Here is a 25378-nt window from a genome sequence, read left to right as displayed (position 1 = left end):
ACATTTTTTAAAACCAATGTTGAAAAAAATCCCCAAAATATTATTTTTATTCATTAAATTATTTAAAAAGTATTATCTTCTCAATTGGAAATTTTAGGTTTTAGAGTTAGTGGCTTATGTTCCAACAGAAGGTACCCTATAAACGATGATTTGTATGTATGTAGCTTATTACTATCTCTATTAATGCCTTGGGATTAAATTGATAGTTTTACATATCAAAGTTATTAGATATTCTACCTATTAGATAATCTACGCGTCTTTACACCTGGTTGTTTCATGTGACTTGCATCTGGATTGTAAGGTTTTAACCAACATGGATTTACACTTTGTAATCAAATGTGTCTCCGATTAGATTGAAATCTGATTGCTCTATGGTGCATAATATGCAAATTAGCCCATCTTCACCTGTGTTGTTCCTCATTTTTCCTGTTTTGCTGCAGAGAAAGATGTCATAAGCCCAATTCAAGCTGGACTAGTTTTACCAATGGAGGTCCAGTAATATGATCCTTGAGTTGACTGGCTGATTCATGCATTAGAAAAGATCCCCAAATTACCCCAAATAGCCCAGATCGAAACATCATTGTGCGGATTATGTTAGTTTTCATCAGCATTATGCAACACTGCCAAACTGTAAGCTATGTGTGAATGGGTGGAGCAGAACTGTTGTGTACTGAATGGTGCATGTATGACATCATTACATTGAGCTGTTTTACCAAAAATGTGGAAAATTAGTTTTTTTCATGATATGGGCTCTTAAAAACACCTCATCTGTATTGTACAGTAGTGTGTAGAGTGTGTGCGCTGTGCAGGGGGCTACGTGGGTGTTAGAACTCACTTCCTGTAATCAGACCAAAGGTCATGCAGTAATATATGGAATCATCACATAGTGGTGCTGCTCGTAATCATTCAATGAAGGGTCTGTCTCTCTTTCTCTCTCTCTCTCAACAATCACAGTACAATCACAGTTTAGCCCTGGTCAGGGACAGCGAAGATTGTTTGTTTGTTGCTGTGGTTACTATAGTTTCCATCTCTTCTTCTTTATTTACTTTCATTATGTCGTGTTTTAAACACCAACCCAGGAAGGAATGCTTTCCTTTTCCTATTCATTTGCTGCCCTTGAAGAAGAAGATGAGACGAGGCGCCTGACAGTAAGTGCTTTCAGGAATCCGCTGTGCTGAGGCGGGTAGTGGTGGTCTTCCAGAGTGTACATTTTTTATTCTGCAAACGGATTCATGCCCAAAATAATGTCCACACTATTAAATGATGATGACAGTAAAGCAAAAAGGCTTCATCCATCTTTGTGTGAATTGAGCAAATAAGTTAGTAGTGATTGCACATTGCTTTGCAGGGCGCAACACTATTTTTATTCGTTATGTCTTTTTCTTGAGATACCAACACCAAAACTCCACAGTGTTTGGTCTGGTTGGGGATGGTGAGCTTGCATTCAGGTTTATGATCAGTTTAATCAGGTGTACAATGATTTGTTAAATGTCGACCACCTCGCAGCACCGTAGCCAACACCTGAGATACTATAACAAACACAAAGCAGCATCCTAGAAACCACTTTGGAAAACATAGCATCCACCCTCCAACACCCTAGCAACCACCAGAGATACCAAAGAATTGTAAAACGGCTGTATAAAAGCCTAAAAAATGTCACTTACACGCTTCAAATTTTCGTGTTTCAGTCAGAAACAGCCTCAAACCTCAAACCCAGACTGAATCCCAAACGGCTCTGTACTCCCTAAATAATGTGCTATGAAAGTTCAGAAATTCTAGCCTCTACAGCCAATTAGTGCATAATGTATCGAGTATGGATGTGTCTGAGTGCCTAATGACTATTTGAGGTGCAGAATCCAATATTTAAACTCCTACATAGTGCACTACATAGGGAGTAGGGAGCCGTTTAAAGTCCAACCCCAGCATGAGAAGAGGGGCGCCGCTGGGTTGGTGCTAAATAAGACTCACAATGGTAATTTAGTGACCAAGAAGTACTTATAAAGCGAAGGTTGTTGCATTAAACAGTGTTATGCTGTCATATGTTCACTGTTATACAACAAAAAGTTATTCATGAAATGACTGCAATATGCAGCAATGGGCGTGGTTGCTTAGCAACAATACCATACTCTAAAGGAAAAACTTATTGGCTTGTAGGTACTGTTTTTGCTGATACTGATAAAACCACAGGCGTCAATATTGGCCAGTATTATCGTCCGACTGTCATATTAGTCGAGCTCTAATATTGTATATTTGTGTCATTGTGACGTGCATTTTCATTCTTTTGGTGCACGTCTTAGTCGTTACATGCTACATTATGTATATACTGTGTTTTGTTTTAATGTGAATGTGAGCACCATTTCCCAGCCAGTTTCATTCTGAAGTGTTACTGAACACTTTGTAAGGACTTTTACAGGCGAATTGGAGGATTATCTGATACAATCTCTGCAATTTTGCAATAATTATGCAAAGCTCATAAAACTGAGTAAGCTTAGCAGAGAGAATATAGTCTGCTTTAAGCTCTGTTTGCTTTGGTGAACTTTTGTAATGTTGGCATGTCAGTCAAATGTATTGGTACCTGAAAAGTTATTGAACAATCTTACATTCATCATATAAATTAAACTTCTTTATTCATTTTGTTCATTTAGATTTGCTGTGTGATTTTCTTTTTTTTTAAGAGCTGAGGTAGCTGTGATGTGACTGTTACAGCTGGTCATTGTCTCTGTCTCTCTTAGAGAGCTAAAGGCCTGTCATTCTGTCTCTTGAGGTAGGTTGATGAGTGACAGGATGAGGTCAAAGTAATTGACCTGTAATGTCATTATATGAGTCTTTTCTCTTCAGTGGGGTAAGAATACCGCTTTCTTTCCGCTGGCTGACACCCAATAGCTTACGTTCTCTGTCAGTCTTTGTCTTGTTCTCTTGCTACTGCACACTCTTATCTCTCTCTTTCTCTCTCGAGTTGCGTACAGCCATATCTGATTGTAAAATAAGCGCACAAGTTTCACTGACAGGTTTGCGAATCATCAGTTTTCATCTTTAGCATATCTGTAAGATCACTTGTACAGTGTGTGTACATTTGTAATAGTTTAAAAATGCTGAAAGCATGCTTGCTTTGTGTTAAACCAAAGCTATTAATATCACCTCTAAAACCAGTTAGGTTAAAAATAGAAAATAATTATAGTTCTAATTATTTGTGCACATGGAAATCCAGTACAAAAGTGGGTGTACTTGTTTTATAAACCAATAAACAAATGCTGCAACTATTCCATGTCCCGTTTAAAGATATATTACACTGTGCTTTTGTTTTGCACTATTGACTCTGCCCAAAACATAAACAATACAAAGTGCTGCAACAATACAGCTTTTAAATATGTTATTTTAGAAAAATTGTCATTTTACCAAAATAAAAAATCGAAGACGTTTTGTTTATTTCACATTTCATACGTTCTCATCATCTTAATTTTAACCCGATAAAGTTTGGTCAGTAAGGGGAGCAGTGCGCTCACTGCTCGACCTCGAACTCCACCACCAAGCACAGCCACTGACCCATGGGCTGTCACTTTGTTGGCTCCTACCAAAACCTCTGCGTGAATTAGGGCGTGCTTCATGTAAATGATATGTAAAGGAGGTGCTGGTAGGCTGGCACTTGATTTCACGCACTGAAGCTGATTCATCATTTGCTCTCAAATCTCTGCTTGTTTCCACGTCGCACTAAAGTTTCATGAATTAGATGCGGAACAGTTTGTATGTCCTTAAATTCTGACTCCAATCTATAGACCCAATCAGAATGTTTGTAAACATGTTTGGCTGTACGCCTGAGTGGATAACTTGCGTCCAGTCAGCATGGAAGCGGCTCAATTCACAACACAATTTACAACATATTCAAGCATAACAGACATAAAAACGTTGCCAATAATAGTAAAATCTTTTTGTGTTTGAGGCTGTAATGTCACACATAGCACAGTAGGAAATGTTTTACTTAGTATTTCCCATTTTCCAGCTTTCAAAAGCAAGTAGAGATGCTATCCCAGTGAACGACGATTCAGCAAATCCTTTGCTCTTCCAGGTGAAGATAAAGACACCAAGCACTTTTACTCGACCGATACGAGCACCAGAATGTAGGACAGTGTGGTGATGTTATTATGTATGTTAATTTTGGAGTTATTACTTTGCATAGAGTTTGAAATAAGGTGACATAAGCTATAAGAAGCTAATGCAATTAATGAAGTATGAATGTAGACATTAGTTTGCGCAAGTGTGCAGAACAGTGCAGTATATTGTTTCACATCAGCCAATAAGGGATGCTATCTAGCAAGCAACGTAGCTAATTAGCCATATTAGATGCTTAAATGAGCAAAAATTATTAATCTTGGTTATTATAACGGCTCCGGCTGTCTCCCAGGCAGTTGCAAAGTGAATTAGAACCAGAACCATAAGTTTAGTTGGTTCATGTTGGGTTCAGTGTTGGGTTCAGTGGAAAAATATCCTTATAAAGTGAATGCTTTTTTTATTGAACTTTGTAATGAACTGTGTGGCTGATGCAAGTTCATGATTATATAATAAAATGAATAACACAGTCCTGAAGTTATTGACCTGGGAAGGTCATTTTAAGAAAGTTTTTTCAGTCTTGAGTCTTGGTTCAAAACTCTTAATAGGGACAGAGAGACAGCCAGCCAGCAACTCACAGCTCTATGACTAAACACACGCACACACACACACACACAGTGGATTTCATTTTGAACCGGGGCAACAACAAACAAACCAACCTCCATCTTGCGGTTTACTGACACTGGAATCCTCTCTGCATTTAATTCCCCTCATTACTTCTTCTACTTTCTGTAACACTAACTTTGCACTGTACGTCCATAAACAGGCCGAATCAACAGGACTTGTTCCCTTGTTCACAGTGAACGTGCTGGGTTTGTTTTCCCCGTCAGGAATGACTCCCTATGGCGAGGTCCACCACAGTGACCCTGCCCAGAGGGGCCCTAGGCTAGGAGAGAAGGGGAGATGTTAAGGCTTGCCCCAACCTCAGTCACTGAACATGCATAGTCAGTCTCACTCAGGGATCAGAACACCAGAGGTGGGCAGTTGTTGATGAAATGTGCATTAGACTTTTCCACGGGTTTACCTCAGTGCTCATGGTGGAGCAAAGTGGACAATTTAAGTATAAATAAAGTTTAAATAATTATATAATTAAAGTTGAAATGACTCATAGAGAAAGAGAGTGTACAGCTCAGCACTTTAGAGTAAGTAAGTAAGTAAAGTTTATTTATATAGGGCTTTTTACAACAGGTGTTGTCACAAAGTAGCTTTACAGAAAAAAAATCAGCATTACAGAAAAAAATCCGGGTCCAAACCCCCCATGAGCAAGCCAGAGGCGACAGTGGCAAGGAAAAACTCCCTAAGAGCAGGAGGGAGAAACCTTGAGAGGAACCAAGACTCAGTTCGTGAGGGTGAGGTTTGCACAGTGTTGTTCAGCATGAAGCTCAATGGTGGTCAAGCAGGTCCCGATCAAGGCAGGCGAGGCAACAGCATCAGACACACAGGATGGGTAGCTGTTCAAATAAGAAACAGAACAAGTGGATGGTCAGGTTTACCCCAGACAGGATGATCTGATGCGTATGGAGTTCTGTGCGTGTATGTGTGTGCTGCAGTGAGTGTGAATGTGTCAGTGTTGGTGTGACGGTTCTGTGCGTGTGTGTGCGTGTGTGTGCGTGTGTGTGCGTGTGTGTGTGTGTGTGTGAGGGTCAGTGGGTGAAAGTGAAATACCTCTGCTGCCTTTACTCCAGTGTATTTACAGGATGACTATACATCTGATACATTAGCTCACAGCATTATATATTATTAATGTGCTGTTCTTTCTCTCTCTCTCTCTCTCTCTCTCTCTCTCTCTCTCTCTCTCTCTCTCTCTCTCTCTCTCTCTCTTTCTGTGTGCGCGATTGTGTGTTCACTTTTCTATCTGTGGAACAGCGTCTTAACTGATGAAGCAGTGCTTAAAGTCAAATATCATGATGTGAACATACACAGGCACCTGCACATTACATCCATATGTGCTTGTTGAACATCTCTTTCCAAAACATTTATTAGTCATAGACCAATCATTCACATTAGTCAATATCACAGTAATTTTATTGTTGCTGATGTTGTTGTTGTTGTTTCTTTGCCTTTATTTTTATTTTTTTGTCTGTTTGTGCCCTCATTCTAATCTATAGTCACTTAAAAAATGTATGTATTAGAAAAGATCACACTTGACTACAGGCTATACAAACAGAACATAACTACAACAACAACATTTATTTGTATAGTGCATTTTACAACTAGTGTTGTCTCAAAGCAGCTTTACAGAAAAGTAGTTTATAGAAGGAAAACAGTTTATGGTATAACATATATATATAGCTTATATAGATGAGCTTGTGCAAACGAAGGGTGCCAACATGCCAGTTTGGCAATAATTTGGCTTCCATCAAACAAACGCTAAATGTTGACAGGGTTAAATGCCATCTATGTAGACTATAGTTACCATTATAAATAGTTAGATAATGGTAAAAGCTAGTCCATTCAGTAATTATATGGTAAATACATTAGCATCATGCGGCTCTTTCACAGCCCTGTTGTAGATCCACAGCAGAATTAGCTTTTTAGGTAAAAATAAAATAATCCACCTTTGCAGTAAAGCTCTGCTGATTGTTCTAAGACAGTTTTAACAATAAATGGTCTTAAGCGCTGGAGTTGTATTGAATGTAAAACTGCTAATTCACCCTTTAACCCTGAAGATTGGCACACAGACTGCTGGTCACATAGCAGCGCAGACACCAATCTCTCCTAGGTAGTAGCTAATGAAAAGGCAAAGAGAAAGATTTAAGACAAACATCGATAATTTAGAGTTTATTTAACTTATTTGCGTTTATAGTCACTCCAGCTGGTTTTCTGCTATGTTTAATCTGCAACGAGAAGCTGTCAAACACTAAAAAGTCGTGAGGCTTGAGTAAGCTTCTTGTTCGAATTTCCATGTTTCACGTTAAATGGGGCAGCAGTTACATTCTGGCAGCTCATGCACTATTTAAGGAAGAACGGGAAAATTTGAACAAGAAACTGTGAATGAGAAGCGACTTCAGCCTGGTAAAAAGTCAAACGTTGAGAGACATTTTACAAGAAACTACTCAACTTTTGAGAAGAAGTTTCCTGCCAGAGATGCAAGAAAAGTGGCTATAGCTGAGCTAAAGCTTAAAAGCAGAGGAAAGTAAGTCAGTGTTTTGTTCATATTATATTTTTTAACCTATGCTAGGACATCAGCACATACTGAGACATATTTACAGCCAAGATGGTAAAATGGACATAAAATGCTGTGGCTCCCAGGGTGGTATGATTTTTGTTGGAAGGACAGAATGGCTTTTCTTAACGTTTGGGTTGCCGACCCCTGGTATAGTGTAAAGCTCTGTAACACTCACAGTTGTACGTCATTACTGAATTTGAATCACGATAATATCTTTTATCGCAGTAATTTTGCATAATTGTTTACATTGTCGTCCAAGCTTCCCATTTAAAGTCAAAAGAGTGTTAGTGAGGTCTGCTGATGTCATGAGATAAAACCTGGCTCACAGTCAACATTTCAGTTCATCCCAGTGGTGTTGGATAGGGTTGACTTCAGGCCAGTCAGGTTCTTTAATACAAAACTCAGGAAACAGTTTTGTTATGGAGCTCTCTGTGTGTATGCTGAAACAGGAAAGGGTCTCCCCCAAACCGAGACCAAACCAAACAGCCCCAAACCATTATTCCTCCTCCACCAAACTTTACAGCTGGCACCATGCATTCGTGTTCTCCTGATATCCACCAAAGTTGGATTCATCCGTCAGACAGCCAGACAGTGAAGCGTGGTTGACTAAGCTTATCAGTACCATCCTTTCTCCTGCCGATGTTTGTGTAAAGAGATTGTGTATGCTTGATTTGATGTGTGTTAGCAATGGGAGTAGGCAAACACACTAATTAGAAGTGGTAGAATGAATGTCTTGCTTTGCCACCCCTCCCTCCTTTCTCAGAATCTCCTTGTCTCTGAAGACATGTAATTGTTGCTATGGTATTGAGACAGTGCCAGTTTGAGCCATGATGACTTTTCTGGGCCTGTTATTACCATTAATGTTGCTATAATAAGGCCTGTATGGAAGCGGACATGAGGTTCCTCTGTGTCTTTCCATAACAAACACAACACTCGTCCTCACTGCACAATCACACGACCGCCCACTGGGCTAAGAAATATGTCAGCTCAGTTTAATGTCTCTCTCTCTCTCCCCCTCTCTCTCTCTGTCTCATATTCAGGACTGCATCCAGCTTAACCAGTACAAACTGAAGAGTGAAATTGGAAAGGTAAGAATTCTTTATTTATAGACTACAAACATAGTTCATAGTGTACACAGTATATATTAACCCCTTACCAAGTCATGGGCCAGCTGACAGGCCCGAAGTTTTATTACACACTTCTATAACCTGAGAAAAGCTTCATTAGTTTGAATTGAAGCCCGTGTAGTTACTGAATAATAAGCCTTAGTATGTAAACAGGAATGTTAAGGGGTTAAGCTTGTCTTACGTAAGACTAAAATAATAATTGCTTTTATATTGAAATCGCACGTGTATATACCCCTCAGCGTTAATAGTGCTTTCACAGATGTGCAAGTTACCCAAGCCATTAGAACTAACACAACTCAGTACCCTGACAAATGCTGGCTTTTGAACTTTGCATTGGTAACAATTGAGATGGTCATTTTCTTCTTTGGTTTAGAGAATGTGACATCCATTATTTCCAAAAACAATTACAAGGATGGACGTCAGTCCATCTCAGATGAGCTTTAGCCCAGAGAAGTTGGTGGCGTTTCTGTGTCTTCCTGTGATAGAATGTAAGGAGTACCCAAAAGTAATTTTAATATTTGAATACTGGCACATCAAACAGTTAACTGAATACTCGAATACATCTTTAGTGTGGACCATAATTAACTGAAAATAATTGCAATAGCAGTCTCAATATTGGGCAAGAAAAGGCATTATATAATTTCCCCAAATTGCTTAGCCCTAGTCTTACCTACTAATGTATCGTTACCTAATGTATCATTCAGAGACTTTGATTTTGTCCTCGTTAACTCATTAAAATTTGCATGCCCATGATATCCATAGTAAAATTTGTCAGAATGTAAAAAGCAACTAAAGTATGAAGAATATTTCTTTCTATTTGTTTTCTCGCTCGCTATGACATGACCAGGGGGATAAACCTGCAAGATAAAACAGGTCCATTTTATTTTCAGGTTGACTTTGAAGCTGAAGAGTAGACTACAAGGCAGGAATAGTTTTGGTTTCACATTGAAGATTTAGTCTAATCCCAGCTGCTTTCTTTGTTATTTCTTGTTCTCCTCAGATGCTTTTCTATCACTCTTTTTCTGCTTTTTCTGCAGGGCTCTTATGGAGTGGTCAAACTGGCTTACAATGAGGATGATGACAAGTATTATGTGAGTCTTTCTGAGTGTTGCATTGTTTCTATTCGCTAAACTTTCAGCTTCGGAATCTTCTGATGGGTGGGTTATGGGGGATATAGTGAAATGTAATTTGGGAATAACAACAAAATGATGTGATCATCAGTACTAGGGTAAAACACCATGGCTCTCATGCCACTGTACATCTTAATTAGCATTTAGTGTTCACTCTTTGCCCTATTTTTGGAGGGCTGGGCTCAGATAGACTTAAATGAATAGTTTGCTAAAGAATCAAATGGACACAATTTTTCCCTCAAAAGTTCAATTCAAATGTAATTGATCTGCCAGGACATGGTTGAGATCTAAATTTTGCTTCTTTAGTTTTGCACTGAAGCAATTAGGCAGTTGCAGATACCCCACATAGAACTATGTTGTAATATATAGAATAGCTGGAAGCTATTTTTCTGTGTTGTTGCCTCGTATATTAGATTTAGAATTAGTTCGAACCATAAATGTCAAAACTTAAAACCATCTACTATGCTAATTTCTGCTAGCACCTAAATGGGATTTTGAATAGTTTGTTAGCACTAAGCTATTGCTGGGGCACATGAACTTTTTGGGTGGTTCTAGATTGGTCCCACCCACTGGAAATCCAAACATGATTTGTTGATTCCACTGTCAGTTCCTAATTATATTAATGGTTAATCTGACACATTAGGCCTTCAGTTTAGCTCCTGAAGGCCTAACCAATAGGAGAGACCACTTGTCTGAATCTACCTTGATAGCATGGAGAAAAACCATCCTGACTGACTGGTTTTATTTGGGAATTTCGCGAGTCTAACCCTTTTGATTCCAAGCAAAAATGAATCATATAATAAGAGTATTACTACAATACATGCAGAGTTTACAGCAAGCATGATGATTCTTTTTAATGACAATGAATTGGAAAATTACACTTCTTTTCCTTCTCAAAAATCATTCAGCCTTTTCCTAAAAGCCGTAATGGTTCCTCACTGCTCCTGCAATGTAAGAAACCACAAGCAAGTCTGTAGCAAGAACTTGAGGCACATATGATGATTCAGACCCTGCTTTTGCATGGGGCTATTTGAATATAAGCTTTCAGTGCTTGATAGCTACATTCACCTTGTTGTTCCAGTGCAAAACTAAAGTAGCAAACATGTCTTGGCTGATCTCCACTTGTTTTACAGTGGAAAATTGTGTAAAGTGTGGTGGACAAGCCCGTAGTGTTGTAGAGCCTCTGTTGGTCTTGTAGACTCTGGAGTGTTCATTAAATGCACTAAGATTCTGGAGTCAAAGAGATTCTGTGAGCAGAGTAACGACCTTATATGACTCTGCAGCTTGTGTGTGTGTGTGTGTGTGTGTGTCTGATGCACTCTGTGTGAAATGAGGCTTGCTTTTTCCCCCCTGGCGATTTGCTCAGGCTGCAAATGACCTGTAAAACATGACGGACTATAGCTCTGTTGCTGGTCTGCTGGGGCACATAAGGTCAAACATATGCTAGTTGTAATGTAAGGCTTTATTCAGTTCAGGTTTACATATTACTAAATCTAAGTGATTCACACCACACAAACTAGTTTTTACATTAAGCTAAATATGTACACCGACCCTTAAGCAGGTTTAAGTGTTGAGAAATCAATTTCTGGTTTTAAATTTCAGCTCCAAACATGAAACGAACATCCACAGCACCAGTTCAGTGAGACTCAACTGCTCCCGAACTGTCTAAACTGATGCTGCTGTTATGTAGGTTAGCCAGAAACTGTTGTTTAAAATGGTACACATTCGATTGTTGCATGGAAATATTAACGCTTAGAGCCCCACAGGGCTCCCCGCTAGAAGGATTACCCAGATTCATTTGTTTGTCATAGAGAGATTTGCATTAGATTCTTGAGACTTTCACAGAAAACACGAGTGCTGAACGGTTTCTCTGAAACTGGTGGCTAACTTTTGATGGACAAAGCAAAAAGATGCTACATTTGACTCATTAAAGGCAGACAGTTTTATTGGTTACCGCTCTGAAGAAAAGCATGTGTAGGCCCTGTTGGACCTTCTGGCGTTGGACCTACATGTTTCAGTTAAAGTTATATATCGTCGCTGTCCAAAGAATCTCCATTTTTGTCGATTTTTATTTTTCTGCATCATTCTAACTCACCAGCTGTCCTTTACGTTGTGTGAAAATTTCATGACAAATGGACCAATAGAAATGCTCTAAAGTGCTACTGGTTAGTTAGGTTAATTCTTGCTAGTTAACACATGACTTAAGCATTTGTAGGGCAGAATTTTAAATTAGTAAAAGGGTACTGTTAGCTATTGATCTTCCATAGGAAGTTTGTCATTTTGCTACCTAACTACACTGGGTGCAGCAAAGTTAGAGGCATAAATTTATTTATTTATTTTCCATTCCATGTTTTCTGGAGGCCTAGAAGGCCCCAGGGGTTCTCCACTGGTCCGCTTTAAGTGTGTTGGACAGGGCTCCACAGGGCTGTAGTGTCATAGAGCTCCACAAAGTCATGTAAGGCCTTAATGAAGGATCTGAACCCACTGCCTTCTGGTTGCTGGCTCACTTCTTTTACCACTAGCAGCCACCCTCGATAACTAAGGACTTAAGCACAAGCTTAAGTACAAACTTATGCAAAACTGGTGCACCCAGTAATGGACTCAGAGTAGGACAAAGAGAGGTCCGGTATGAAAATATTGACAAAGATAGAACAAAGAAGTGAGGCATATTTGAAAGGTGAGGGGGAGTTATGAGAAGGATAGAGAGAAAATCATTTGAAAATGGAGAATGTGGGGGAGGCAGGCACATGTAGAATGTAAAAGAGCTGATCATCCGGCTCTATGTCCGTTCTCCGTATTGATCCAGTGCACGTCAGTAATGGCTGCACACATGCACATGCACATCCTCACGTACACATACAAACAGCAGCAAATCCACACGTAAGCATCCTGCACATGCATAAGCAATGCCTGCTTGTTGCCAACATGTGGACAGAACATCTACAATCAGCCAGTGCATGTCAATATTTATCTTCTTGAGAGAATAAATTTACTGTAACACTATATTCATCCGGATCTTTCATCATAGCAGTGTCTCTAATCACACTATTGACAGTACGAATGCAGATTGAAATGGAAGGATGTTTGAAAGAGTTTGTCTCTGCATGGACACAGCAGCTGTTCTAAGGTGTTCCATTATAGATTCATTATGTAATTTTCTTACGAAACCTTGAGTTGCCATAGCGAGCACATTTGTTCCCGGTGTTCACAGCTTAGTTTGTTCTCTTTGCTGTCCTCCTGTTACCTTCGTGAGTTCAGCTCTGTTTAAAGGCTGTGTAGGAGAAGAAAAAAAGATAGCTGTACTTCCTCCTTAGCTGCAGAGCCTTAACAGTCCAGATGGTCAGTGAGCTTAGGTCAGCATCTGAGGACTGAATACTCCCCAGCAGACATACAGCTCATTATGGTAGCACTTATGATGACCCTACATCTGTGATTCCAAACTTTTCGCGAAAGCAAAGTTTCAAAGCAGCAGTTAGTTGGCAAAGTTGATCAGTAGTTCACAGTGTCTGTTATGGAAGTCGTTGAATTTAGGGTTAACTGTAATAAGATACTCTGCTGTATTTCAAAATGATGCTGATAGTACAAAATTATGATGTCACATTTCTATTACACGTCTGAATGGCCAAATAAACACATTCCACTTATTTATGTTTTAGAATAATAATATGTTTAAATTATCATTGTTAGCAACCAACACAATCAGCTACTATTTAGTTTTCATCTAAAATGGACTTTCTATGGTCATAACCAATATGAAAGCTTAATAACCATCAACAATTTACCTCACATGTGGTAATCACTGGGGTCCAAGCATTGGCACCATTGTGGAGCTAATAGAACACAAATGATAGGCAAATTTTTTACAATGACCTTGATTTATAATAGATGTGGGGTCTCAAATGAAACGTGTGCCAAATGTTGTACACACTGACTTTGTGGTCAGATCGTGGTGATCCTTGATCATTTTTTAGCGAACAAGTCAAAATACCTAGAAAACAGTACAGTTTTTGACATAACTTGTATTTTATTTATATTTTTCCTTTTAGGAATGATGTAGCTGGACCCCACAGCAGAGATTTGTTCTTTTAAATTTTATCACCTTTTTGCTGTTCATAAGTTGTCATGTCTGATTTTGCAAAGGGTATCAAAGCTTAACCAAGTGGGGGAACCCGCTTGATTTCCTCAGTGGCCTTCAAAGCATCAGGGCTGATCCTGCTTTTCCAAATTTGGTCATTCAACTAGTCCCTCCAATGAGTGGATTGCCTCTTGGCACTACCTGACCTTTCAAATCAGTGAGCTTGAATCTAAGGAGGGAGACACAGACATGGTCTTTCCTCAGTGGAAATGATGCTCTAATGACTGGTCACCTAATCAAAGTTGTTGAGAGAGTCTCCTTTGCTGAACATACACAGAGTAGACAGTTTTGTGGTGTAGAGAGGGGGTAGTCCAGTATGGGAGGTCATTAAATTGAGATGATTTAGTGAAACAAGTACAAATACAGAAGCGTAATAGAAAGGTTTGCTCTAGTAAAGCAGAGTAAAGAGAGTTTTCTGCAGTATATATACGTTTATTATATGCATACATACATATATTACGTGGGATGTATTTGCCAGCATAATTGCTTGGCTCTGTATGACAATGTTACCTGTTAAAAAGTACATCATATACAGTACTGTGCAAAAGTGGGAGGCATCATTTCATACATTTAATTTCCAAGATATTTTTCAGCATCAAGAAAAAAAAAACAGAAAACAGAAACACCTTCAATGAAAAATAACATGAAATTCTCCAACATTAAGTATATCAAATCTATCAGTTTTTTATTTGTCCACTCTTTACTGCCACTTTAACCCTTTCATCCCTTCGATCTTAAAACTAAGTTACAGTTGCATCCTCCCAACAAAAGCTGCTCCCAAAGGAGTCTCACTGACATTATGTTCCCTTTCACAAAGACACTAACATTCACACAAGCAAACTACTTAAAGTCGCCTTAGCTGCCTTTAAATTTCTTTCTCATGTGCAATTAACATGGCTAAAGGAGATATTTCTGAGGAGAATAGATAAAAGATAATCCACGTACTTAAAAATTAGAAAGTCAAATGAAAAAAAAATGGAAAAAATGAAGTTTTCAGCTTAAAAATGATTAAAAGATAAACATTAAAACAGTATTTGGTCTTCGCAATTATCATCTATTTGCGGCGAAAGCACCGCCGCCGTTATTACACCTGTGGTAGGAACAATTATCGAGGAACCAAAAACTAAGCGTATTGTTTCACAGTGGTGGAACTAAACACGTACTATGTGGCTCAATGCTCAATTCCTACTGGTAATTGCTTTGCTCCTTATTTGCATGAAGTTAAACTCCGGTCCACTTTGTTTCGTCGCTGACTCCGGCCCCCTTGTGTTGCCAACATCCGTGCCGCCTCCTGTCGCTGGAAATCGCCAGCTCTCACTGAAAATGAATGACCTCTGACTGCTTTGTCGCGTCACTGCTGGTGTGAATGCAGGGTTAGGCTCCTAGCTCCAGTACAGGACTAAAGAAGCAAACTTCAGACTCCAGAAATGTCTTGGCTGATTAACAACAATGGGGACATGGTGTAAATGTTTAAAGGATCGTCGTGCTTCCGCCTCATCTTTAATGAATGGAATGTGCGTGTATAACTACCTAATATCTAATATTGCTGAATCATTAAATCCCCAGCAATCCCCAGGTTTATACTGCTCTCCAAAACTACAAATTTGCCTCTCCTGTCTTTCCTCCAGCACATTACATAATCATTATTGACTTTGGTCTCTAAACTTTCATAAAATTGTCTTTTTTCACAGCCAGCCAGCGAAATGAGGCCTTTATCTCATAGAGTGTGAGGAATGTATGACTCTAGAGGAGTCGGCTCCTTGACTCTGCTCATAACCAAGACCGTGTCAGAGCTGTAGATAAAGTGGTGAAGCAGATATTAAACCACCCTAACTGCAGTTTTCCGTTTTTTGTGTAGATACAGGTTACAGTGATTTGATGAAAATTCGTAATTGGACCAAGTTATATCAGGTAGCTTGACAAATGATTACAGCTGTTTGTTTCAACACATCTTATCATCAGAATTCACATAATTTCACATATTTCATATAATGAGGCTGCTAAAGCAGGGCTTCAGACTGCGACTGAAATTGTGACCACAAATTATTGTTTTTGCCAGTGTTGACAGGTAGCAACTTTGGATTGTTTTTTTTTTTAAAATGGGTAACTATTAATTACTATTGTTCTGTATTTAGTACCTCTTTTTTTTTATGTTTTTTTTTCCTTTTTAATTCTAAAATGTAACTGATAGGCTGCCTATCATAAAAACACCTGCATGCTCGCAGGATTTCAACCAGAATGGCAAAACATGACAAACAGATGAGCCGAGTTGAGCTTTTTGCAGCACATGTCGGCGTATAGAAAACAGCTCTCTCAGACCATAAGAGGTCATCTGCTCAACCCCAGTCTGACTGAGGACCAGTGAACCAGTGAAAGATGCACATCAGGATGTATGAACAACCATCCACTTCAAGCACTTCATGCAAAAGTACAACCACAGAAAGACTTCAGAACTTCTTGGCTTCAGGAATTTCCGCGGCTCAGATATGATAACATAAAGCAGACTATACTGCGAATTCTGTTCAAAAGCAAGCAAAGATACAGCTGGGAAAATGGATTTCTTACCACGAATTAAAAAATAGAAACTGTGAAAAATGCACATGATTACATTAATGCAAAGAGTCACTTCCTTAGTCAGCGTAGCATCTCATGCATGCGAGAGAAAGGATTCAGAGAGCTTAAAATTAAGCTCAACACAGCCTACATGAAGAAAAGCACGTGAAGAACTACCCTTCACCAAATTCACCTCCCAAATCTTCCTAATGAGAAAAATGGACTGGATATGTCGAAGACGTCTGATAATATATACGCCAAGAATCAAGCATGGTGGAAGACAGAAATACTTGAATCACAGAGCTGATTTGAAGTGTTGAAAAGCTATTGGCGACTTTTTTTTTTTTTTGTCTGGAGCTCTGTGAAAGGAAGCCCAACCTTCGACAGGAAACTCGGAGTGATGTACTGAGAAAATCATTACTGTGGTCATAATTCTGTGAAAATAAACCATTATTAGCCAGTTAACCACATTCTAAAGTAAAGTTTTTGTTCCGGAGCTGTCTTGTTATCTGATTCTCCTTTTCACAAGGCTAAAGTGGGCTAGAGTTAGAGTGCAGATTGGGGCAGTATTGAGGAAAGTCATATTAAAAGGATTTTGTCAGAGGCTTGTGAGCAGCGTAGGCACATCATAAAGCCAGTAAACATGGAGTCGGCAGAGTCAAAGAGTCGACTTCAAGCACTTTCTCTCAGACGTGTTGGAGTTGAGGAACTGACTCTGTTGAAATCAACTCCCCATCACTGCTGTCCTTGAGAAACAGAGTAGTGACAGCTGGTCATAATATTGGATGGGGGGCTAACACCTATCAACAGCTCAGGCATTGTAGCATCACATTTGAGAGCCCCTTCACAACTACAGCAATGAATCAATGAAATGAGCTGTCTAGCTAGCAGCTGATCACACTTAATTGTTTAAATGTTGATACCATCACCTAATGCTACAGCAAGCTAACAGAACACAACATAACACAGTATATCTTACAGCAGGGATGTGCTTTTTATCAACTACACCAGCACAACATTCATTCTTTATTCACATTCTAAGCTGCTCATTCTCCCTGGGTCACTAGGGGTGCTGGAGCCTATCCCAGTGGTCATTGGGAGGGAAGGCAGGAAACACCCTGGACAGGTCACCAGTCCATCATAGAACAGCACAGCATGATAAGATTTAAATTTAAAACATTAGTAAGGAACTCTGTAGAACAGCAATACGTGAAGTAAGAAAAAATACTGTTAGCATGGTGATAACATAATGCTGCACATCCCATAAGGGTGCTAATAGAAACTAGCATTATAAATCAGATAAACTCAGGCTTCTTATGAAGCATTTTATAATGATGAGCATGTCTAACCATTTTTGGAGAAGACCTGCCCGCCCCAACAAGACTGACTGCACACTGCTTGAGGGCAGACCTAGACATCGTGGGCTTTAAGAAATAGCTCAAACGGATGAATCTAGGGAGTGTTTCACTCCATAAAATACCCCACAACGCACTTGACACAGAATCATAGATGGGCTGTATGAATCTACAGCTTGGACTTCAAGTAAATCAGCTCCGCCAGTTCATTTTGTGGACGTTTTGGTAGATGACCCTGAAAAGCCGTCTCCTGTTCTGTACCAACCAAACCTGTGTATTTTAAATGGTCCACATCATGGAAACATGAATTTGAGTTTAAAGTGAAATGTAGATATTGTTGAGGTTTCAAAATGAACCACTGACTTTGCAGTCTAGGCATATGTGGAAACTAAGCTGCAAATACAGGTGAATTTTAAAGCTGATAAACAAACTCTCACCACACATGCTCCCATCCGGATGTCCCCTGAGCCAGTTACAGCAACAAAACATGGAGATGAAGAGTCGACATTTTGACATATTGGAGTCAAGGAATCGACTCTTTTGGAATTGACTCCACATCACTGCTGTCCTCGAGAAACAGAGTGGTAACAGCTCATCATAATATTGGATGGGGGGCTAACACCGGTCAACGGCTCAGGCATTGTAGCATCACATTTGAGAGCCCCTTCACAACTACAGCAACAAATGAATGAAATCAGTTGCTAGCTAGACAGCTCATCACACTTAATTGTTTAAATTACCATTACCTAATGCTACAGCAAGCTGCAAATCCCATAAGGGTGCTAATAGAAACTAGCATCATAAACCAGATAAATACAGGCTTCTTATGAAGTGTTTTGAAATTCATTTCAAATTTTGAATTAATTGTTTCCCTGATGTCACGAGAGCCAACTCATTTGCATATGCTGCTTTCAGGTAGTCTTGGTTTTATCAGAAAAGAGTTTCCCACCAGGAGGAACCGCATGAACGGTCTTTGAAGTCAAATGATGAAGTTGGTTGCGTAGAATTTTTGATGCAGTGTGAATTGGTGAAACTGTTTTCATCATGCCTGAGGATAGAAGCCTGTATTATGACCATTTCTGATACATGAACATAAGACTCAAATATTGTAAGTGGACCTTAGGGGGGCAAATGTGCCTTTTAAATACTGTTTTATCCTTTGCACCCTTTGAGAAATAAACTCGAAAAGCAGTACAAACCTTTTTTTCTTTTTTACTTTTGTTTCCCCAAATACATTTCCAGTCTGAACAGTTAGCTTTTTCCCCCTTGAGAAAGGTAATTCCGGGCGATGTGCTTGAAACAGCTTCCCCATTTATTCATTGCGGAGCCCTAATCTTTTCCGCAGGTGCTGCAAATTGGCGGCCTGTTTCTGCCTGTAATGAACAGAGATGTGTTTCAAAGCACTTCCTCAGTTGCATAAGACTCGGTGCTCCGCGTTCACACAATGCATGGCTTCCTCCACTTTTCACGAGCGGAGAATAGGCACAGGTGCACTTATCTTTTTTTAATCAATCTGTTTCATTCGGATGAGATGCTAATCAGTCATTGTAGAAATATGAGGAACCGATGTTGCACGGATGTGCCTCGTAAAGGCTGCTATATTTGTTAGCGCTTGATTATACATCCACAAAGATTCAGCATCACAGTGAAGGGCTAAATTTGCCGCTAAAACATATTGAGATCTTTTGCACTCTAATGTGAGTTTCGCTAAATCAGCAAGAGAAATGTTACTTATCTTGTTTATACTGGCCTTCATATAATGCAGCTTTCGATTAGTTCGATTAGTTTCGATTATTGTGAAATTTCCGACCTTCATCTAGAATGAAAGGTACAGGAATAAAAGAAAAAACACCCCCTCAACTAGGAATTCGTTGTATCCCAACTCAGAGTTCATTGTATGATGTCAAATCAATATGGCTGCTCACACCACCAATAGTAATGAATTGCCACTTCTCTGCTTTACATTAGTCAACATACAGACACAGTAATGGGTTAAATCTACAACACTCACCATAAATATTACTGTTTTGATAAGGTAAATACATAATTTCACTTATTTTAGCCAGCTAGCTTGTTACTAATAATACTCACTTTCATGAAGGCTTTTTCCCCAGTTTAAAGCTCAAACATATGGAGGTCCAAAATGACTTCATTCCAAGCTCCAACGTTCTGCTTTCGAGCTAAATTGAATGCAGCATAACTTACTGTATATCATGCTGCGTTCAACTGAAGCTTGTAACTCAGAATTTGTGATGTCCAACTAGGATAAACCAAAGAAAATGCCCCCAAAACTGGGAATTCTTACTTGGAAAGTCAGAAGAGTGTCCTTAACTCCAAGTTCAGCATGAGACATCATCATCATCACTACTTACACAGTCAGATAGCAAGAGAATAGTGGGCCAACAGTGGCAAAACTTGAGGCCCACTGGCGTTTTGCTTAGCGTTTTCACGGGAAGCCCACTGGTGCTTCAGCAGAGTGTTGGGCAAAATGCCACCTTTCATCCCTAATTTTTCCACTCACAGTCCAAATTACTTACTTTTCCTTTATTTCTATCTTTTGTTGTCCTTGTAAATTAGTTTAGTAAAAAAATGATATCAGTATAATAAATAAAGCCAGTTATACAGCTGTAACCAATCTACCTTTTTTGTTTCAACTGGTTATTTTCCAAAATAAAACTGAGTTTGAGGAGATTAAAAATTAGTTAGTCCTTGTATGCAGGAAAGTAATCTGGGTAGTCCGAGGGTGGACCAGCAGTGGCGTACAGTCAGCAGGGTGCCGGCCTTATCAAGCCAGTGGACCAACATGTGCTTGCTATCAGTGAAAGCACCACCTTCTCCACTTTTAAAAGAGGTTATAGCAGTATTTGCTTTCAACATACTGACACAGTAGTTGGTTAAGTTGGCATCATGAACATTAAATTAGAAACATTAGCTGGCTAGCTTGTTGCTAACAGTACATGGAGGTCGAAAATGATATAATTGCAAACTCTGACTTACAATTTCCAAATGTTGTGAGTCTTAAGTCATAAAACCTTTTGGAACATTTTAGTGTAATATTCTCTTCACGTTCTAACAGCTGTCAATAAAATGTGGCTCAGCCTTGTAAACAGGGAATAAAATAAGTGGACCACCCAACATTAAACCAAGAAGGGAGCTACTGTGTCCACAGCACGTAGCAGAAGGATGTAGCTTAGCCATATGTGTAGCGGACTACAAACCTGAGTTATATAAAGCACTGGGACAGCTGGTTAGTTCTTCAGATAAATAATGGCAGTGAAAATAACACCAAAATTGCCACCATTATCTACAACACCTTACAAGCTAAAGCCTAAAGCCCTGTTTGGTTGGGATTAGCTTTACATGGGAAGGTGTGGTAATGCAAATTTTACCGGTGTTTCTCAGAGGTCTTAATCCCGTCTGAATGCGCCATGTCAGTCATTTTTAATGACTGCATGCTCCAGCTTCAGTAAAGATTTCAGCGCCTTCTACCTTCCATGAAATGAGCCATATAAATAAACCCTGTTTGAATTGACATGTAGATGAAAATCCTATCATATTCTGAAGAAACTAAGTTTCTTAAGTATGAGGTACTCAAAGAAGTGTTTACTTGTGTCCTCTGAGGCTAAAATTAAGCCAATATGTAACGTCACCTTCCTGTCTCACTTGTATAACTTGTATAACTGTATAACATGTACAAGTTACAGAAGAACGTTTGATTTTTTGCAGTGAAGTTGACTGTTTGCAGTGAACTACCAAGCTAATGGTGATGCTAATGACGCACTGTATTCACTAGCACTGGCAAGCTAAATGGTTAGAGTAAACAGAATAATGGCTAAATGAAATGTTTTGACGTTTTCTACTCTTTTCTGAAGTGAAGGCAGCCACTCTCATCTCTGTCATTTATACTGAGATTTCTAATCCTGTGCGAATCGGCCATGAACATTACAGACGTCCTGTGGTAAACTGGTGTTACCCACCTCACAATGAAGAACTAATTCCACACAAATAGGGCTTAAAACAGTTGAAAAGAAACAAATGTGCCTAACGGAGAGCAAAGACAAGCGTAAACATCGATGTGGCTTGCCAGTGAGAGCGCTAGTGCATTGTTTATGCTAGTAGCACATTTCATGCTAAACTGCAGCTGACATTGCTAAGTTGCTAATGTAGTTAACCCATGAACTCTGCTAGCTGCAGTGCTAGCTAAGACACTTAGAGATAATAGCCATTCTAAAGCTAACAAAATGGCGTCTGTACCTTGAGGGACTCCAACATAGCCAGTGTTAGTTAGCTGGCTAATTAGCTAGATTGATTGAAATTGCCCTGTAAGGAGGTTTGTCACATTTGTTTGCTTGGAAAAACTCTAATATGAATACAAAAACAAATACCATTAGTACAATAAGCAGTGATTTTATGTAGCCTTTTCCAAGGCTTTTTTCTCATAGTAGCCCAGTATTATCTGTGTACATCCAGTACTTGGTTTGTCAGTCAGTACCTCATAATGTTTAATCGACTGTGCTGGATGGAATTTAACAAATCTATGTAATGGCTGGATGAAAAATATAAATTCAAACTAGCTTACAAGATATCAACTACTTTTATCAAAATAAATAAATCTTACTCTATTTATGTTTATTTGCATCTATTCTATTCATATGTAGTGTTTTTTTTCTGGCAAAAAATACTGTGGAGACAATAGTTTTAAACAATGTGCGTAGGTGCCTAAGGGTTCTGTATTTGACTGGGGTGTTCAAACCTTTGCATACAACTGTACCTTCTTTACTTGTATATTCTCTTTTTGGCCCTCAGCCCAACACAAATGTTGTGTTTGCACCCCTGAGACAAAAAGTGTTATTGTGTGTAATTATTATTATTGTTATTATTATCAAATATGACATCAGACATTAAATTACAGAGATGGGTGATATGACAAAAACATAGTATCATGATACTTGAACATACTATATCGTGATGTTTAGTTTGAACGGACAATAGTCGTAATGGTGTGTTTAAAAAATTACTATAAAACTATTAATACAGTGCTTTCACATATTGAAGTGCACTAAATCTAAATATACAGGCCTCGTTATGCTCTCTTTGTAATGAAACATGTTCTGGAAGTCCTGATGATATCCACGATACGCTCAGAAAAGCATATTGTAATGTAATTTATCATGATAATAAAACAAATCATCATATTGCCCACCCCTCTCAAATTACAGTGAAACTCAGTTCTGCCAGTCACATAAGCCTGAGATGCTGGAGCTCTGTATTTTAACCTCTGGAAATGACCATATTCCTCCTTTCTGTTTGTTTTTTTTTTCCCTTCAGCCCATCCCATCCCTCTTTTTTTCTGGCACATTACTTTGCCAAGTTCCAAAGCTGCTGGTTGGTGAGCGGCCTTTTTTGAGCTGATTACTCTCGAGAATCTGCCACTCAATTATTCATTGGCGAATTTCCATATTCGCTCGTGGATTTCCATAATCACTTTTGCAATCACTTAGCCGGAGCCACTGCTGGGAGGCGAACCTGGAGTGCTCCATTAGGGCTGGCGGGGAGGGATGAGGGAGCTCGGCCCGACTGCACCGTATAAAGGCTCTTTGTTTGATTAATATGGAAATGCAAGAAAGTCAGCCTATTATGTCACGCTCTTGAAAGTGTCTGACAGCCACCTCCGTGCGTTATAGTGATTGGGACGTTCTGTGCACAATGGAGGAAAGGGATGAAAAAAAAAGTGTTTGTTTGAGAACATCACGGTTCGTCCTTGGAACTTTCAGCTTAATACACTCTGTTCTTCTCTCTCTTTTTTTCCTCCCACTATTTCTATCTCTTTCTCTTCATCCAGGCAATGAAAGTGGTCTCTAAGAAGAAGCTGATGAAGCAATATGGATTTCCACGTATGAATGTTTCTTCTGCTTGGACTAACTGGCAATCAGTGCTTACAAATACATATTTTTTTCCAATATCATGATATTTCAACCAGTATTATGTTCATTTGGCACACTTGATTTAATGTATGTTTTTCATTGTCCTAAAAACATTGTGATCTAAGGGCTTATGCTTAAGTTGCCCACAGTAAACCACTCTGAATGACTTGTTTTCATTGTAACTTTTGGAAAATTTGGAAAAAATATGCAGAATTTCCCTTTAAAACTTTTTAAAATATAATTCTGTTTGTGTGGCGTCAAATCCAAATCAAAATTTGCAGGTGAGGAAAACTAGTCTCTCACACGAAGACAACTACTCGCATCCAGAGTTACTCACACAGAAGCAGAAGTGCTAACGCTCAAAGAAAAAATTGCCCGACACTCAACTGTTCTTTCTGCTTACTATTAAGCTTCCGCTGGCGCAAGCGTTGAATTCATTTTTGACAGCTGTGGGTGGGTCCCGACATATGATTGGTTACAACTGATTTCTGTGTGGTGATTGGCAGGCTTTTACTGTAGAAGACGACCTTCACAGTTCGCCAGTACAATGGCGTTAGCCGAAACGCTGCCTGTAATTGCTGAATTCTTTCTTAGTAAACGAGGGGTTTGCTTCACGTGTGCTAGAGTAGTTTTCCTCGTGCGAGAGCGGTTTTCCTCACTTGCGAATTTTGAATTGGATTTGACGCAATACCTTTTGTGTTTGACTGATACTGCGTCATTCTGTAGTCAGCGTCAAGCCCATATAATGAACTCAGAGTCTAAGCAAGTTCTTCTGTATGGAAAAAATTAATGCCGTTTTTGAAAATGTCCATTGTTGCGCCGTGTACTAAACAGAAGTGTTACAAAACTTATATCATTTTCTCTACATATATTTTCCTCTGAATATCATTGGATCCTGTAAATTATTGAAATTATTCAATTATTTTTGTTGTTGAAGCGTTGAAATGTGACTCTTACTGCATGCAAACTAACACTGCTATGCATTGAATTGACATCAGAAGACTGCTTGCTAACATGCAAGCTTTGTCTAACTTGGTAGTTACTTTGGCGCAGGTCTACAAAATCAACCACATAGCCTTGCAATCTGCATAGACATACATTAGCAGTATGGGAAGTGTTTCTGCCCTGCAAGATCTACCCCAAACAACTGTAAGTGCTATTATTGTGAAATGGAAGCATCTAGGAGCAACAACAGCTCAACCACGAAGCAGTAAACCACACAGACTCAAAGAGCAAAGCTGGCGAGTGCTGAAGCGTGTAGCATGGAAAAAAGCCTGTGCTCTCTTGCATTACCTACTACAGAGTTCCAAACTGCCTCTGGAAGCAACATCAACACAAGAACTATGCATTAGCAGCTTCATGAAAAGGATTTCCTTGGCAGTCTAGATGAGAGGAGAACACTATTTCCTGGAATGCGTAGTGCCATCAGTAAAGTTTGGCGGAGGAGGGATAAAAAAAGCTGAGCCTTTCTGGGGCTGTTTTTCAGGGTTTGGACCCCTTAGTTCCAGTGAAGGGTGATGTTAATGCTAGAATACAGAGACATTTTAGACAATTATATACTTACAACTTTGTGGCAGCAGTTTAGGGAAGACCCTTTTTTGTTCTTGACTGTGCTCCTGTGCACAAAGCAAGGTCCATAAAGATGAGGTTTGAAGAGTTTTGTGTGGAGGACCTTCGGTGGCCTGCACAGAGCCCTGACCTCAACCCCACTGAACACCTCTTGAATTTGAACATTGATTGTGAGCCAGGCCTTCTTGCCCATCTTCAATGCCTGATTTCACATATGCTCTTTTGACTGAATGGGCACAAATTCCCACAGACACACTCAAAAATCTTGTGGAAAGCTTCCCAAAAGAGTGGAGGGTGTTATAGCCGCACAAG

The 25378-nt window shown here is 39.3% G+C and overlaps 1 protein-coding gene across 5 annotated transcripts in view; it reads left to right on the top strand.

Moving 5' to 3' along the window:
- Positions 1 to 25378, top strand: part of camkk1a (calcium/calmodulin-dependent protein kinase kinase 1, alpha a) — a 150421-nt gene that overhangs the window by 84816 nt on the left and 40227 nt on the right. For all 5 annotated transcript variants that reach the window (XM_036580437.1, XM_036580435.1, XM_036580434.1 and 2 more), the window contains exons 4-6: positions 8314 to 8361; positions 9438 to 9491; positions 23416 to 23467. In XM_036580437.1, the coding sequence (XP_036436330.1) occupies positions 8314 to 8361; positions 9438 to 9491; positions 23416 to 23467 (154 nt within the window). The remainder of the gene's footprint in view (positions 1 to 8313; positions 8362 to 9437; positions 9492 to 23415; positions 23468 to 25378) is intronic.

This window comes from Colossoma macropomum, unplaced genomic scaffold, assembly GCF_904425465.1.
Source record: "Colossoma macropomum unplaced genomic scaffold, Colossoma_macropomum, whole genome shotgun sequence".
Lineage (NCBI taxonomy): Eukaryota > Metazoa > Chordata > Actinopteri > Characiformes > Serrasalmidae > Colossoma > Colossoma macropomum.
Note: the sequence above shows the minus strand (reverse complement) of the source record. Positions and strands in the feature narration are given on the sequence as shown.